Source organism: Acanthochromis polyacanthus, chromosome 11 (genome assembly GCF_021347895.1).
Source record: "Acanthochromis polyacanthus isolate Apoly-LR-REF ecotype Palm Island chromosome 11, KAUST_Apoly_ChrSc, whole genome shotgun sequence".
NCBI lineage: Eukaryota > Metazoa > Chordata > Actinopteri > Pomacentridae > Acanthochromis > Acanthochromis polyacanthus.
The window spans coordinates 10,671,896-10,690,672 of record NC_067123.1 but is presented as its reverse complement, the minus strand read 5'-3'; the positions used below and the strand labels follow the sequence as shown (position 1 = coordinate 10,690,672).

At 38.9% G+C, this 18,777-nt stretch overlaps 1 protein-coding gene across 1 annotated transcript; it reads right to left on the bottom strand.

The window, feature by feature from the left end:
* Positions 1-3,478: 3,478 nt before the first annotated feature.
* On the bottom strand, positions 3,479-17,840 carry LOC110963765 (chitin synthase chs-2-like). The gene is made up of 17 exons (XM_051955547.1): positions 17,278-17,840; positions 15,512-15,673; positions 15,228-15,402; positions 14,826-14,963; positions 14,627-14,768; positions 12,889-13,089; positions 11,492-11,607; positions 10,556-10,724; positions 8,676-8,855; positions 8,304-8,582; positions 6,410-6,590; positions 5,554-5,588; positions 5,400-5,464; positions 4,518-4,628; positions 4,228-4,442; positions 4,069-4,147; positions 3,479-3,565 (listed from the first exon to the last, which is right to left on the bottom strand). Exons 1-17 carry the CDS (start codon positions 17,838-17,840, stop codon positions 3,479-3,481), a joined length of 2,898 nt encoding a protein of 965 aa, XP_051811507.1.
* Positions 17,841-18,777: the final 937 nt, after the last annotated feature.

The following is an 18,777-nucleotide window of genomic DNA, read 5'->3' as shown; positions in this document are numbered from 1 at the left end:
GGCTGCTCAGTGGAGTAGTGGTTAGCACTTTCGCCTTGCAGCAAGAAGATCCCTGGTTCAAATCCCGGAGTGGGATCTTTCTGCATGGAGTTTGCATGTTCTCCCTGTGCATGCGTGGGTTTTCTCTGGGCACTCCGGCTTCCTCCCACAGTCCAAAAATATGCTAAGGTTAATTGAGTACTCTAAATTGCCTGTAGGTGTGAATGCGAGTGTGATTGTTCGTCTGTGTATGTGGCCCTGTGACAGACTGGCGACCTGTCCAGGGTGTCCCCTGCCTTCGCTCGAGTCAGCTGGGATAGGCTCCAGCACCCCCCGTGACCCGAGTGAGGATGAAGCGGTGTATAGAGGATGGATGTAAATATATACTTGTGAATTTATTGGATATTATCTGTAACTTAGTCACAATGGGAAAATCTGTAAAATACTTTATACAACATTTAAAAAACTTAGAATCTTTACTGTGTACCATATATATATATATATATATATATATATATATATATATATACACACACACACAAGTATTTACAACAAATCATTCTTCAGCTGCTCATTCAACACATTTTAGTTAAATCTGTTCACGTATTTTTAAAATATTTTCCTAAAAAACAAAAAATACTCGACATGAAACATATTATCTCCTTGTGGGCTGACTTTAAAATGAAATGCAAACTCTGCAGTAAAAAGGTAAAGTGCAGTTCATATTAAAATATATTTAATTTAATCAATGATGTAAAAACTGGGTGATGCAGCAAAACCTCATAAGTGAAGATTGAACAAGTGTATTTGAATTTATGATCAGGGTGCTGCAATGTTCCATGTGTATTTCAGTGATTGCTCATTTGGCTGTTTGTTTCTAAGGTTAATAATACTGTGATGTAAATAGACCATGTAGTGACAGCTTCATGATGTTAGATTGAACTGTGAACCATTTTCAGACATGTTTTTACAATAAAAACATAATTATTATTGCAGGTCTGTAAATTTCTTTCAATTGCTGTTAAAAAAACAACATTATTTATGATAGGAGAAAACACGTTGAATGCTGCTATACATGCAAAGCATCAAGAATCACCCGAGAATAAGATTTTTTTTCTTAATAGTCTTTGAATATACACACGTGGACAAAATTGTTGGTACCCCTCAGTTAAAGAAGGAAAAACCCACAATTCTCAGTGAAATCACTTGAAACTCACAAAAGTAACAATAAATAAAAATTTATTGAAAATTAAATAATCAAAATCAGCCATCACTTTTGAATTGTTGATTAACATAATTATTTAAAAAAACAAAAAACTAATGAAATAGGGCTGGACAAAAATGATGGTACCCATAACTTAATATTTTGTTGCACAACCTTTTGAGGCAATCACTGCAATTAAACGATTTCTGTATTTGTCAATGAGCGTTCTGCAGCTGTCAACAGGTATTTTGGCCCACTCCTCATGAGCAAACAGCTCCAGTTGTCTCAGGTTTGATGGGTGTCTTCTCCAAATGGCATGTTTCAGCTCCTTCCACATATGTTCAATGGGATTCAGATCTGGGCTCATAGAAGGCCACTTTAGAATAGTCCAACGCTTTTCTCTCAGCCATTCTTGGGTGTTTTTGGCTGTGTGTTTTGGATCGTTGTCCTGTTGGAAGACCCATGACCTGCGACTGAGACCAAGCTTTCTGACACTAGGCAGCACATTTCTCTCCAGAATGCCTTGATAGTCTTCAGATTTCATCGTACCTTGCACACTTTCAAGACACCCTGTGCCAGATGCAGCAAAGCAGCCCCAAAACATTACTGAGCCTCCTCCATGTTTCACCGTAGGGACAGTGTTCTTTTCTTCGTATGCTTGGTTTTTGAGTCTATGAACATAGAGTTGATGTGCCTTACCAAAAAGCTCCAGTTTGGTCTCATCTGTCCAAAGGACATTCTCCCAGAAGCTTTGTGGCTTGTCAACATGCATTTTTGCAAATTCCAGTCTCGCTTTTTTATGAGTTTTTTTCAGCAGTGGTGTCCTCCTTGGTCGTCTCCCATGAAGTCCACTTTGGCTCAAACAACGACCAATGGTGTGATCTGACACTGATGTACCTTGGCCTTGGAGTTCACCTTTCATTTCTTTGGAGGTTGCTCTGGGCTCTTTGGATACAATTCGAACGATCCGTCTCTTCAATTTGTCATCAATTTTCCTCTTGCGACCACGTCCAGGGAGGTTGGCTACTGTCCCGTGGGTCTTGAACTTCTGAATAATATGAGCCACTGTTGTCACAGGAACTTCAAGCTGTTTAGAGATGGTCTTATAGCCTTTACCTTTAAGATGTTTGTCTATAATTTTTTTTCGGATGTCCTGGGACAATTCTCTCCTTCGCTTTCTGTTGTCCATGTTCAGTGTGGTACACACCTTTTCACCAAACAGCAGGGTGACTACTTGTCTCCCTTTAAATAGGCAGACTGACTGATTATGAGTTTGGAAACACCTGTGATGTCAATTAAATGACACACCTGAGTTAATCATGTCACTCTGGTCAAATAGTTTTCAATCTTTTATAGAGGTACCATCATTTTTGTCCAGGCCTGTTTCATTAGTTTGTTTTTTTAAATAATTATGTTAATCAACAATTCAAAAGTGATGGCTGTTTTTGATTATTTAATTTTCAATAATTTTTTATTTATTGTTACTTTTGTGAGTTTCAAGTGATTTCAGTGAGAATTGTGGGTTTTTCCTTCTTTAACTGAGGGGTACCAACAATTTTGTCCACGTGTGTATATTACAGTGGATTTAAATTGAATGTTTTTCCCCCTGTAATTAGTGGTAAATTCCAATAATTCTAATAACTTATAATATAATCATGATTTACCCAAAGTTTGTGCTTTATAGCTCAGAGAGTCTCCAGTGTTTACACATTAAAGACTTCCACTAAAGATCACAACAAAGCGGTTTTATTGAGAAACAGCCATTTAACGACCTTTTCATAGAGTTGACTGTGACTGAAATAAATAAACAAGTGAGAAATGTGACAGGCAGTAGAGCAAAAAGACTCTTCCTATTTCCATTTTAAAAACTGTGTGAAACAACTGTTGATAGTTTGAAAATATTTACTTTATCAAAAAAATTTCAATTTCATTTAATTAGCTGTATAGTTTATGATTAAAAAAAACATTCAGGTAAATTAAAGATGGTCGAACAGAACTTGTTCTAATATTTTATAGATTTGAGATGGAATGATGCAGTTGGTGTTTTAATCAAAAACTGAAAATAATGAACCAAAGCTGTCATTTCTTAAATTTACCACCTTACTAGTGCTACATATTGACATTTCCTGCCTTCATACAAACAGTTATATTAGTTATATTACATTTTATAGCTCTTCCATTTCAGTTTAATTAGATACATGTATGTAAATATGATAAACTTGATAAAAAGAACTTTATTATACATGAAATTAAATTAACATAGGTGCTAAAAACAGGTTTCAGTTGTGCGTCTCTTCACACCAGCGTTCCTTGCTCGTAGCTTCGTCTTGGCAGGTTTGGAAACAGGAAGTCGTCACTGTCGTCGAGTTCCTCATCTGCGATCTGCGTGGAATTCAGATGATCATTATTAAACTACCACACCTTGAGGAAGAACCCTACACCGATGACGCCAATAGCCAGGAGGGTACGATGCACAAACAAACAAAGTAGATTTCAAATGACAGTATGGTCATGTCAGCTACATGCTAATTAGCATATTACTGTATCAATAACAATTCAAGCTTAACAATACCGATCTAATGACACATATAAAACGTGTCACCAGACATTTCTATTAAAGACAGCAGTCAGTACAGTTATCATTAGATTTTTATTTGCAGCAATTTGTTTCTATTTTATCATTATGCAGCTCTGAGAACATTTATAAATCTGTACTGTAATTTGAATAAATATTGCTTTAGAAAGACAAGCATTGCAGAGCAGCTGTCAGTTTTGGAGGTTTTTCTTTGCTTACTTGACTGTATGAAGTGCAAAAAATGCTTTTATAGAGTAAAGCAGAAATCATGTTAGTCGTGGTCGTACTAAACCCTTTTAGGTATACGTACCTGTTGGACTTGCTGTCTTTGTTTATAAGAAACGGTCTCTGTGTCCAGAAAGGCCACATAATGAATCAGCGTGCAAACTCTGAAAACACACAGCACAATGAGGTTAACTTTAAACACTATGCACTTCAAATGTTGCTGGACGAAACCCTGTCGTCTTACCTGTGGTACAACATGGCAAAGAACTGGATAATAACCAGCAAGGCGAAGGCCAGAATGAACATGAATCCCACCGGGTCGATGTAGATATATTCTCCAGTGAACTGCAGGTTGCTGTCGAGTTTCGGCACCTGAATGGAGACGTAGTTGTCCAGCAGCTGGAGCGCGAAGGTCGTTATCAGCCAGAAGGCGTTGCAAATGAAGTAGACAAAGGAAATCTGCAAAATGGCAGAATAAATGTATTAATTGATATTCTTAATCATTAGAGGATTACTGTGAGGTTCCATGGCTACCTTGTTCCTCATCTCCTTCAGTCTCTTAGTCATTTTCTTCTGTTTCTTCTTGTTCTCAGGCAGAGGCTCCAGATATTTAGCTATGAGCTCTCTGAAGAACTCCTCCTCATGCTGCAGAGAAATGTACATCGTGAAAAAGGAAAAAGTTCTCTTTTTGCCGTAGCCTGACCAGCTGGGATGCACCAGAATCCCATTTTGTGTTTTAAGGAGATGTAGGTCTGTAGCTAAAGTTTCCACAGCCAACGTGTTGTTTTGTCTTGAACAAAATGAATTTGGTCACCAAACACTGTGGCACCGTTGCCTTGATATGTAAACAATATCCAAATTAACACTTTGATTGTATTCGTTGCCTGTAGATACAATCAAATCAAAGAACGTCCCACTGCTGGAGATGCCAGTCTCAGCGATGGGTTTGAAAGGCGTGTTGTCGGAAAAATTCTGCACACCTTTGTGACTCAGCTGTAGCTGAGAGTCATGTGACTAAGATTCAGGGACTATTCGGCTGAACTGCAGGCAGTGTTTATTCACAGCAAACATGAGAGGGTCCAGAAACAGACAAAAATTCAAGCAGTAAAATATCTACAGCATCTAGAGCTCCCATTTTCTGGACACTTGAAGAAATTCTGTACATGTCGATTCAATTTTTTAAATTATCTTTTGTAAAATAAGTAGTTTAAAAAATACACCTTTTTTCTTTTTCTGGTTTATAGCATTAAAGCTGTCTGTGCCATTTTTAAAAACTCTCTCTACTTCTTTTAACAATTGTGCTGTTGCCATAGAGGTGCAGGATTTTATATTGCAGTGAAGAAAAATTCAACAAGAGCAAAAAGAAAAAATTTAAATTTTGGTCAGAAGAATCATGGTGAATAATAATTGACACACCTGTTCGAGCGTGTCCTCCTGCAGGTGCATGTCATCAGATAAACTCTTCAGCTGTGAGATCCAGCCTGGACGAAACAGAAAAAGGACGTCTTAGAGTTTATGGAAGTTTTGCAGCAAATTTACAGAAGTGTTTCTGCCTCGTATTGGTACTTACATTGGTTAGGACAGTCAAAAATAGGCTCCTCCTCCCTGAAACAAAGTGAGAAATAACTGTTAGGAATAAAGCATGATGCTGAATATGATCTTAGGTATATTCTGGATCAGACTGAGCTTTTTTGTTTATGTTTACTTTCTCTGTGATTCAACTTGATCAACAATTTTTTATTGAGAACACTGGCATTGCTTTTTCTACTACGCACACACTGTAAAAATTATATTTTGCGGTCATTTTTTAAATTATTGTATTATTGTATTATTTTACAGCAAATTTCAAGTAATAGAAAAAGTATTAATTTGCACATAAACTGCAAAAAACAGACTAAAAATGTAATAAATATCCATATTACAAATTTGTGTTTTTATAAATAGTAATTCAACCATTACATTTATTTATAAAATATTTAAATCACCAAAGGATAAAATTTGTTTTACAGAGATTTACTGTTATTTGAAAGAACAAATAGGCATCATAAGGATTAAAAAATGGTTAATAATTTTTCCCTTATTTTTACTGATTGTAATTTGAACCTTTTTTTTTTTAACTGAATTTAAATCTCCTAGAAAAATGTAAATAATATTATTTTACAGATGCTTTAAGTAAAATATATGCATAAATAATATGGCTTGAATGTTACAATGTTACATTTTTTTCAAATCGGTATTGTCTGGGACCCTTGCTGCCAATTTTTCCTAGTTTTTAATGGAATTTTTTTTTTACAGTGTGTCTGTTGGTTTTTCCCTCTATTTTTAAATGTCCAAACAAATACAGACAAAATCAAGACTTTTTAAAAAAACATCAGAAGACTAGTTCTAATCAGCAGTCATCAAACCTTCAGTGTTTGGGTTCTCACCTCTGCCCCTCCTCAGGGTTCCTCACGTCCTCCACGATTGAGTTCTGAGGCTGAGCTTCTGGTTCTGGTTCTGGCTCTGGTTTGTCTTCCTGGTTCTCGAGCAGCTCCTCAGTGCTTCCTCTCTGGCAGGGCTTTCGACAGCATTTGGCCCGTGAGAAGAACTTTGTGATTTTGCTTTTGGCTGAAAAAGGACAGAATCGTTTTCAGCGGAATTCCAACAACAGAACAAGCAGCAGTTTTAATGAAGAAAAGGGTCCTGTCACAGCTGCAGATAGACCGTGAAGGCTTTGTGATTATTGCTTTTAATGGTTCTAATGGTTCCAACAGCAAAGTCCAAACAACACACAGAATTGCTAAGTGGAACCAAAAAATGGTTCTTCACACAGATGCCATTGAAAAGTCATTTTCAGTCCATCAAATAACAATTTAGTAAAAGGTTCTTTAAAGACGTCCCCTCATTGAACTATGAATAATTTTGCATTTAAGCAGCAAAAGGTTAGGCTGGCTACCACCAGCCTGAATCTCAAGTGAGATACAGGCTGGGTACCTGCTATTCATTTTCTTGTAGGGGTGGAGCAGTTTAAAATTTTCCACAGCCGTTGATTGGGCGCTGCATATGTCAGTCAGTCTGGGGCAGTTGAAGCTCACAGCCAATCGTGTCACTGCTAGCCGCTGACGTAAATGCAGAGCGACGGCAGCACCACGAAAAAGAATCATTGCTGTGTTTGCTCATGTGTTTGCTTCTTTCGCCATGTCGCCGGACGATTCTTGCCGTTTATGTAAAGTAAACATGAGGGAAAGTGGACCCCGTGTTTATGCACACTCCACAGATATGTTTGTGTCAAAAACAACGCCGACCATATCAGATAGGTTAGCGATGATGGACCTGATAGTCACCCCGGAGCCGGAGCAGTCAAACAGATGCTGCCAGCGCTGCACCTCCACACTCGGTCGGCTTGAAAAAGACTTTCCTTTATTCAGGCAATGGGAAGAGAACGTCCGGTTAAGCAGCGTATCGAAAAGACAACGTGAACCCACCCCGTCCAAGACACCGAGGACTTTGAAAAAGACCTGCCCAAACCCACCGAGTCCACTAGCTTGTTCCTTCGGAAACACGACAACAAAGGTAACGCTTCTTCTCAAACAACCCATCATGCATTGCGCGTAGTCGCTTAGTGTGCGTCATCGTCTAACTGTCCCTCCCCGTCCTGTGATTGGATCCCTGACTCAGGGACAAATTCAACCCCAGGTCGCCAGACTGCCTAGTAAACGAAATGACAATGAGTGCACAGGCAGTCTGGGTATTCCCAGACTAGCAAAAGGTGACTATTGTACCTCCTTGTTCTGTTTTTTCCACAAGAAACTCAATTGTGGGAAGCATTTTTGGATTCCTTCCATTAGAACACATTTAATATTTTGGTTTCTGGATTGTTGATTATAAACTTCCAGCTTGGGATGTTGGAAACACTGATGGACATTTCTCGCTATTTTCTGATGTTTCGTAGACCAAATAATTAAACGAAAACATAAATAATTGTTGGCTGAGGCTCTAATTCCATGCTATTCCCTGCCATCCAACCAAATACCTTAATGAATAACTAAAAGAACCACATAAAATGCATAAAAAAATCTCCTAATTAAAATACTTTTGAAGAACCAGAAAGCCTTTTGAAGAATCACTATTTTTCTGAGACAAGTTAAATAGGTTCTTTTTTGAACAGCTAATGCAACTTTTGACATTTTCAGTCAAAATTCATGTGCATAAATGTGTACAACAAATGTATAGAAGTTGTAAAAGTGTTGCCACAAACACCGGTATGACTAAACATGTAAAATGTATGTAAAACCTTTGATATCGTGGGTTCTAAATTGTGAATCCAAGCAGGGTATCTACCTTTCTGGAGGGCAGTCTGGGGGGGATCGGTGGCTGGTTTGGAGGCTCCAGGAGGTGGCGCCGTCTCTCTGGTGCCCCAGGACACGTTGTTCATGTTGACCATGGAGTAAATTGCCAGCAGGAGGTAGGCGCTGGGGATACAGATGATGTAAAGGAAGCCGTAGATCGCCACGCTGGCCTCTTGTGGATGCAACAGTGCAGCAGTGAAGTAAAAGCAGGCTAGAGCAATGATGAAGATGCTGCTGGGAGTCAGGATGGTTTGGTCCTTGATCATGCTGCCTGATGGAGGATAAACAGAAAATAAGATTCAAAAAGCAGAAGCCATTTAGTGTTAGCAGGACATCTGCACTGTCAGTTTTGTCTTGGACGTACCAATTACAGTAATCGCTGCTATCATCATGATGAAGGCGTACAGGGTGCTCATGACCGCTGCAATGATAATCTGAGTGTCTGACTTGATCGTGAAACTGATGCCGAGGATGATGACAGGAGGAATCACAGCCAGAACCAGGGCAGCGTTGGGGTGAATGTCGAGCAGCACAGTCAGACAACCTGACAAGGAAACAAAACAACAGCTTTAAACAAAGTCAGAGTGAAGTTGCCTTGACCTCAGTTACCAAAGCCACAGATATTCATTATCTCGAGTCATAAATGGTCAAGCAAAAATACAAATTCAGATATGATTTAGAATTGGAGATGTTCCGATCTGATCTCAGAAATCACAATCAAGCCGATCAGAAGTTTAATTAATCGGTATCAGCATAAACCAAAGCTCGACACTTTTTTTTATATGTGCTGTCATAGAGGTATTGTAAATGTTGTGGTAAGATGCTAAGAATGGAAATTTACACACACACACATTCACACAAAAAAATCAGTAGATTGCTAACACAAAATGAGCACAATGGACATTTGTCATGAGCTGAAATTGCTTTGTTACATATGCCAGTAAGATCTTGGAACACTAGTTCATTTCAAACACAGCAGTTCTGATTGGAGTCCATTAAACATCATAAAAGTCTTTGTCATGGTGGCCATTGCTAGCTAAACATCCACAATACAAACACAGTGCTGCATGCAGCCTGAGTGACGCCTCCTCTTGTTTAATTATTTAATTGTTTAATTAGGATCCCCATTAGCTGCCCTTTGAATGGCCGCTAGTCTTCCTGTTGATAAAAGGCAAAAGGCTCAAACCTTAAAGTCATGCAACATGAACGGTTGAGTTCTGGTTTATGGAATAAAAGCTTCACGACATGATTAATATTGGTTGATGCTAGAGGTACGGACCCGTACCCGTAGCATCTGTACTAGAGGTACGGACCCGTTAAGGTCACTGAAGAGCTGGCGCCAGTTAACTACTATTTGCTGCACATTACAGGCAGTTTATATGAATGACTTTGACAGCGAACATTGTATAATTTAACCAAAAATACGGGTCCGTATCTGTAGACACGTAGACACTACCATCTCCTACAGCTGATTAAGGAACGACTTGGATGCAGAAATGCTATTCAGTTGTCAAGCATGTTCACTGGATTCATTTGAACAACTTTAATGTACCTGTGTGTTTGTTATCAGGGAAAATGGTATCAGACTGGGACTTGACAGATACTATGAAAAGACTTGGACAGTATTTAAAGTCGACTGATTTGGATAAAAGCTTTGAAATATCTTGATATGCTTTTTAACCCTTTAAGCTTCAGTGTACCGCCGGCGGTACACCTACTAATTTGCATAGGAATTTCAAGAATGTCCGACGGGTGCAAACGCGATTATACAAACACTATACACCGATGGAAAGCTTAGATTCTCATGAATCCGCCGGTATAAACCACTTTCAGATGCGATTACCACAGCGGGTGAGAAAAGCACATTTGTCCGACAAAAACAAATATTCATCCATCCGTTCTCTATACACGGCTTCAAAGCACACAGCGCGACTCACATTTCCGGGTTTATTATTACACACAAAAAAAAGATTCCACAAAAAACGGCCATAATCCAACCTTTTACATCAGATGACACAAGCCAGTAAACTATTTTGTCCAAAACATGTCCTGAAGTCGGTATAAAATCCCCGAATCGGTCGTTTTCAAGGAAATGCACCTCCCGATGCGCGTCCAATATTCCCCGTATTTTTCGTAATTTTTTTTATTTAATAATAGAATATTAGCGATTTTTTGTACTGAAAACGGCTGGAATTGACAATACTGCAGAACTTTTCTATTAATTAATGCAATACTACGGCTGACCTGCAATCATGAGGACAACAGTGGAGGGTGAAAGTATGGAGGAGGCCAGGTTGAAGAGCTGGTAGAGCATGTAGGGTCTGGACATGGACGGGTTCCTGTTGGTGATCAGGTTGCTGTCGCCCAACAAGTCTACGATGTTGGCCATAGTGGATGGTCCCCATCGACGACGCTGAGGATGGCAAGTAAAAGTTCAAATATTACGCAAGGTTTCCATGCTGTCAGAATGTTATGTATTTCTGCAGCTAGACTTTGCCGTCAACCAGCATAATAAACTGGACGTTGTTCATATAGTAGAGTGGGAAAGACAACAACTTTACATTGTGTTGTATATGAAGGCTTCTGCTAGCTGTCTTAGCATGCTTGATAGTGTGTACCATGGGGTACTGAGATACATGATCAAATGTGGCCCCCTTACTCACCATTGTGTACTCTATTCTAAAGATAACTGGACATCTTTAAGTGCCTGACGACTCAGTCGTTGGTTTGTGTTTATTTACAGAACCATTTGGGGTATTGTTCCTTCCTATTTATCTTGTCTTTAAACAAGGTAACAGGGAAATCACAATCTCTGTTCTATGGATACTCTGCAATTTGTTGTGCACAAAGTACGATCTGAACTTGACAAGAAAGCTTTTAGGTTTTCTGCACGTAATGCTTGGAAAAAATTAAAATCTGAACTTGAACTTCAAGCCCTTGTTAGACTGAATGAGTTTAAAATTCTGGTGAAATCATTACAGCCTACCTTTCTGTATGCAAGTGTTAAATGTGAGCAAGTTTTAATGTTCATTTTATCTGCTGTTTATTGTTTTTAATGTGACTATGTTGCTGCCCTCTTGGCCAAGTTTAACCTGGTTAAATAAATGCTAAATAAAAATCAAGAGCAGCAGCGCAACGACAGCACAATAACAGATGATTTGGCACGACGGTTGTAAAGACCTGGTTGTAGAACTCTTTGAACTCCTCTGGTGCGTTGGTGTAGGCGTCCGACGCTGCGTTGTACTCCACCCTCCATCCCTGCTTCAGCAGCAGAGTGCACAGCCAGCGGTCCTCACCTGCAGCAGCGAATACAACATGAAGGACACACAATAACAAATAAAGCAGAAAATTTAAATAATTTGATGGAATGAGGGACCATCAGTCTGCTTGTGGAACCATCAATCCAGCTTTTTAAATTTCTCACAATTGCTGACTTTAAAAAATAAATCTTTATTTGTTATAAAATTTCACATTGCTTGGTTTGAGCTACAGACGCAGGTGCTTTGCCAACATTTGACAATGTCAAGCCATTTTGCAGTGAAGATGTACTTGGTGACAGTTCAGCCTTCAGTCCACTTAAACACATAAAGTTTGCATTTATTTTCAACCTATAATCAACATCTTATTCACATTAGATATAGTAAATCGACCTTAACCCCCATATCAAAACTTTTATTTATAAGTTTAGCTCTGTTTCAGTAGCTAACAAAATTCACAGTGGGTTCTATATTGTAAAAATACAAAACAACACCAAAAAAAGAATAAACAAAATAATAAACACACACAATGAAAACTTGGCAGCAATGGTGCCATAAAAATACATAAAAACCACTATAATATTAAGAAACTGGAAAAATGATAATATAATAAAATTTTTAAAAACTAATAATATATGTAAAACAAAAAACAAGCAAAAAAGGTTATTTAGCAGATTTGAATATAGTAATATCTAATATTAATATGCCATTATATTATTATTTTATGGTTGCGAAATGTGAAAGAACTAATTACTATTTGCAAAAATAGATGTATTTAATGTGGACATCATATACAGTTTAAGCTTGTCGTTTTTTGGGTTTTTTAAACTTTGTAATATAAACTTAAGATATTTTTTTGCCTCTGTGGTTTTACAAGATATTATCTGTATTCCAGCCAAACAGGGAAAAACTGTAAAATGACATCTAAAAAAATAAACAATATTTTAAAATTTGTAATCCACATAATTTATCTTTCAAATAATGGCAAATATCTGTAAAATAGCAATTTTATGTGCTGATTTAAATACAGTAAAAACAGTGTAATTCTACAGTCAAACCCTATACAAGAATTAATTTAAATTTGTAAACATACAGATTTTTAATGTGAAAATTTGTATAGTTTTTGCCTGTTTTTTCTTACAGCTAAAATGTAAACGTTTTTTTCCCTGGGATTTTGTTAGTTAATATCTATAAATTAAAAAAAACAATCTATAAATCTATAAAATAACTGTTAAAAACATTCATTTTTTACAGTGTAGATGTGATATACAAGTCAAACTAAAAGCCTTTGTCCAATATTCTAATTGATTCTTCGGTCACCTTGATCATACTGGATGTAGTGTCGAGCCTTCGAGGCCTTGATGGTGTATCTTTTCATCACGTTGTCGTCCATCAGCGCTGAAGCTCTGAACAGACTGAAGCATCCGGGGCTGCAGAGAACGCAACCAAGCACGTGTTCTGCTGTTTTGTGCAGCCAGTGACCAACAGCGTATTCAAATTTCTGGTACCAAACCATTGGACCTGACCAGGAAACAACTCAAGGTTACTACAAACACAACAATCTGCCGGTGACACTTGAAAGGTGCTGACTGGATTCTCAAGACAGCGATTCTATAAAATCAGTTCATCAGTAAGTCTGAGGAGAGAAATAGGCATTGATTAAAATAAATAAATCAGTAATTTGATGAAAGTTTTCTTTTAAGCTGACAGAATTTTCAGGTATTTTTGAAATTCACAAAAATATCAATAGAATTACTAAAGTACTTTGAATATATGTATCTAATGTATGACAACATTAGAAACCTTTAACTGTGAATAAACATAAAAATTTCAATTTGTTTAAAGTAAATACATTTTTTAAAAAATGATGTAAAAATACATTCACAAATATATTGTAAATGTAAATGTATAGTACAATGTAATAATAATAATAATAATAATGGATTAGATTTATATAGCGCATTTTTGGCCACTCAAAGCGCTTCACAGTGGATTCATTATTCATTCACTCACACATTCTCACTCTGGTGGTCGTAAGCGACATTTGTAGCGACAGCTGCCCTGGGGCAGACTGACGGAAGCCGAGACTGTCCTCATTGAAAAAACGACCACATAGGTCGACTGTACACGCCCTTATTATGACCAAGTGTTACGTTTTGACGTTAAGCGACCTCTAGCGGTTGAGTAAATATCGACACTGCGGTGTCTCAGCTGAAACGTCACCATGAACAAACTTTAACCTAACACTAACCCTAAACCCGTCTTGCGAAAGTGAGGGAAAAGCTGTTTTGCGACTTAATTCCCGTAATGCCTTCCTGTCTCCCATAGGGGCGCTAACCTAAATACGGTCTCGTGGGTTGTATTCAGGGGCACGTTACATACGACCTGTGTGGTCGTATGAGTTTGAGGATTTTTTGCAGAAGCGTGGCTGCCAATCCGCACCTATGGCCCCTCCGACCACCACAAACATTCACACGCATCCATACACCAGTGTGAGAGCAGCACTTGAGGCAAGGTGGGTAAAGTGTCTTGCCCAAGGACACAACAACACATGACAAGGCAAGAGCAGGAATCGAACCGCTGACCCTGCGATCATTGGATGACCCGCTCTACCACCTGAGCCACAGCTACCCCAAATATATTTACTTTTTATTCAGTTGATAAGCTGTTAAAATCAAGATTAATCCTGCAAATATATTCATAAAACTAGATGCAGTTACTGAGAATAACAAGAAAAACTATCTATCTATCTATCTATCTATCTATCTATCTATCTATCTATCTATGAATTTAATTTCGTAACTCATTAAGTATTATAAAGCCAAATAAATACATGTGATTTCATACAATATTTAAGAGAAAAATGCATTTTAATTAATTATATTGTTGTATTTTTTGGGTGCCCCATCTGCTGGAATATTTGATTTTTATTTTGTATTTGCAACTATTCTGAAAAGTTTAGTCCAGATGTCATCTAGATGGTCGCTGATTGGTCTGGTGTTGTTGCTCAGTGCTTATATTAAGTCTGATCATAATTCTTCTGCTGAATTTAACCCACCTGAGCCAGTCGGGTGAATGCGGCCACATGCTGCCCCGACTTGAGGATACAGTTTCAGCCGGTCAATGAGCAGCATCACAGCAGCCGGCTGGAAGTCAGTGTCTCCATCTAGAGCCAGGAGGTAGGTGTTGTGCTTCTCTTTCTGGAGGCAGACCCATGTTTTATGTTGTTACACATTTAACTAAAATATAAAAGACACAAAGTCTATACAGTCTGTAGGTTTGTTCACTTTTACCTCAAACTGTCTCTTCAGCTCAGGCTCTTCCCCTCCTTTCTCCCACGTTTGAAAATACTTGGTTGAAACTTTCCAGCCTAGCAGGTAGTACAAATACATGACCTGGACATAACAAACAATAGTTAGCAACCACACAGAAATGTAAACAAATACTGTGTTTACAAAGTACTAAACTGCAAGAGTTTTGACCAAGTATTGTAAAAAGGCAACTTTTCTTCAATTTTATAGGTTTACGTAGGATGTGGGTGGTAAGAAGAACATTTGAAGTCATTTTATCTGGCTATTACTTCATACAGTGTGCTACAATGTAACATTTTAGGCTACAAACTGTTGTTGTAATGACCCCATAGTGCATCATCTTATCACCTGAGACCATCTCTTCTTGTGGCGGATCAGTTGTTTATCTTTAAAATGTACCACCAGGCTGTTTCCGTGAGGCATCCTGACGACCACTCGGCCTCCGTAGGGCGTCCTCACCACTTTCTGATCAGGAATCTGCTGCTCCTCGTTGAAGAGGTCTTTGTCAGCATTCACAAAGATGCTGACAACAGGGCGAAAGACGCTTCAGCTCCATGTGAGGTGATAATGTGGGGAAAAAGAACTGAAACCTGGACAATTCAGTCATGTTTCTGTAAAGTAACATGTTTTACCTGTAAACCTCTCTGATAATGTCCACAAGCATCTCTGCGTACTCGTTGACGTGCCGTCCTTGACTCCCGGGAACATCTCTGAAGGCATCGTCAAAGTAGATGTGGCCTTCAAATGTCACATCTCTTGTTGCTTCGTCTGTCTTAGGCCTGTACTTGTCCAATCTGAGGAGCCACACAAACCACATAAAGGACACCGTGAGGATGTTGAAGACAAACCTTCATTTATACTTCTGCTTCTCCTTCATCACAGCAATCAAAACCATGAGATCAGCAATGAAGCCAAACTCATTGACCAACAAACCAGCTGCTTCTTCTAATTCCATCTATTTCCTGTTTTCAGAAAAACGACCTTCCTGCACGTTCGTCAAAGTGAGAACAACCAAAATACTTGCAATAAGTGCTCATAGCTAAACCCTGAAAAAGTTCCTCATTCAAAAAGCCAACTCCTCTGAAACCTACCGGAATACTGAAATGATCATCTTCATCATCTCGTCGTAGGTTTCGTGCCACATAGTTGCACAAAGGAACACTTTGACTGGCTCTAGAGGTGTAAATCTAGAAATGACAAGATTTTTGTTTGTTAAAAATAGTTTTTACTTAAAAAAAATTCACAAGTGCACAAACACTCAGGCATAATCTAACGCTAATCTGAGCTCATACACAGCAGAAAGTCAAGAACTTTTCTTTGTTGTTTTCTGTTTGGCACAGCGTGTAGACATGTTCCAACCTGTTGAATGTTAACTGATTGGCACAAGTTTTCAGACATTGTTGATTTAATTACATCAGTTGTTTCATGCCACATAGTTGCACAAAGGAACACTTGGTTTAAGGGTTTTAAGGCTTTTGAGCCTGTTGATTAAACATTAATTAGGGAACGTGGAGCTTGTTTGTTTCGAGGCCAAGGCTGAATTTGTGGCTTTGCATGTCAAACCTGTGTGTGCTCTGAATAATGGACATGTGCAATGAAAATTTAAAGATAATAATTAGATATTCTAGAAAGCCTTTTAGCACAGCTAAATGGTACTTTCAACACATTTGGGGGATTTTTTTAATCCAGTAGTCTTAACTCTGGCCCACAGCTAAGCAGAGCCAACACCCCTAAGCAAACCCAAACTCAGAGTTTATTTTTCAAAGCTTAAACTTAAGAACAGTATCTGCAGGCTTTAGTTTGTAGGGCTCCCCTGATCTCCTCCCAAGAACTTACTGTTTCGAGAGTTTGACAATTTTCTGAATGTCGAATCGGACATTCAGCAGCAGCGATTGTTCTATAAATCCTCCTTCATAAAATCTCCCGATGAACAGGTCCTGGGCCCTCGGGATGCGAAACAGACTGAGGTACCACAAGTGGACGGTGGCCAATACAAGACCGAGCCACCAGGACACCGCTAAACCTAAGGGAGGAAAAATAAATGTGTTAAAGGAAAATTCCACCCTTAAATTTATTGTAAATTCATGCCTGAGTTATCTCATAACGTTTGGTGTTATTTTTTAGCTCTAGTTTCTTACCTGTCAGCATGCCGATGTCAAAGATCGTGGACATATCCAGGAAGCACAGAGTGTGTGTAACATCCAAAACCAGATCTGGAAACACGCTGCTGTTCACACTTTGGTTTCTTGCATCCACAACTAAACTACAGTAGCTTGTAAAGTTGGTGCTTGCAGTTCCATTCAGGCTTATTCTGTAGTCCTGATAGTAAACAATGACGGGGATGACGAATAGGGCCATCACAGCCAGAGAGGCCAGATACAAAGGCAGGACAAAGCACCGTCTCAGGGCGTGCATCTTGCAGGCTACCAGTGAAAACCAGTGACAAAGAGCTGAAGAGATCAGCTGGACTCCAATGATGATGGCTATGATCCTGGTCTCACGATTCGGGATGGAGGTCACGATGTCCCAGTCCATGTTGGCCAGAGGGATGTAGGCTCCGAGCACACAGGCAGTCACCACAATCCTGATCAGGCTGGAGAGGATGTGCAGCATGTTCCGGCACCTTCTTACGTCTCTGCACAAGTTTTTGAGGAAGGTGGAGTTTGTGTTCTCACTGATGACTCTGAAGTAGTTCTCCCACCAGTTCAAAGACACCAAGAAGGCCCCACCAACAGCCAGACCCACCCAAATGGCCATCTGGGTATCAGTCGGATCCTTGATGATGTACAGAACGAGGAACAGAACAGAACCAAGCAGAATGAGGATGAAGGCAGTGATGGAAGACAACAGGAAGCGGTTCCTTTCCTTGGAAGTGCACTGAGCAACCATCTGAAGGAGCGCAGAGAAGATGGCTACACTGTTCAGTATGGTCACGTTGGTCACAATGTCCAAGTGAGGCATTGCTACGATGATGAGAATGGCTGCACCCACTGACACCAGAAACTCAAAGAACAGAACCTGAAAAAGAATTTCATATTTCACAGTTCTTTTGTGTATTTGTATAAGGAAAGGAAAAAGAGCAGTCATTTCCTTCAAAGAGAAATATTATCTGGTTTCTCACCAAAGCCATAGTTTTTCTGTCAGGCAGCTTTGAGGTTTTGTAACATGCCTTCCAGATGCTCTTCATTAAGAGAAGGACGCTGGGGGCAATAATAACGCAGCTGATGCACAACAGGGCGACGGGTTTCTGCTCATCCAGGAGGATCTTGGTGCCTTCATTGGCCAAAGTGATCAAGAGGAGGAAAGATGTCTGGAGTGAAGAACACAGTCGAGATGAGACAGATATTAGGTTAGTGCTTTGCAAAAGAGAACACATTAAAGCTTATGATCATTAATAAATTGTAAATTAAGTGCTGATGTTAAATTAAATGTAAGTTAATGGCCCCATGCAACACCAATACTAAATTTGTTATTAGTCCAACAAACAGTTTTTTTGAAAGTTGAAAACAACGTATATATATATAAAAGGATTGTTCAAGCCGATATTAGCTGATCAGTATTTTCAAAAACCTAAGGATGATCTTTAGTTACATCTGCTGTCAGGTGTGCTGTACATTTGAATAATTTACTTCCTATGTGCAGCAATAACTGATTACTTGACAGCATATATGGGACAGAAATCATTATGCCTCACAGAATATTTTGTCATGATGCACTTTTTTGGCTAAACCTTGACATTGCTCTCTGCTTGCCAACACACAACTGCCAGTATTAAACAGAGAGAGATACCACCTGGAACAACAGCTAATTTACAATATTTTAAAAGTGTATTATCTATGAACATAGCAGACCTTGCTGCAGAGCGCCAACCCAAACACAATCAGAGCGATGACACAGA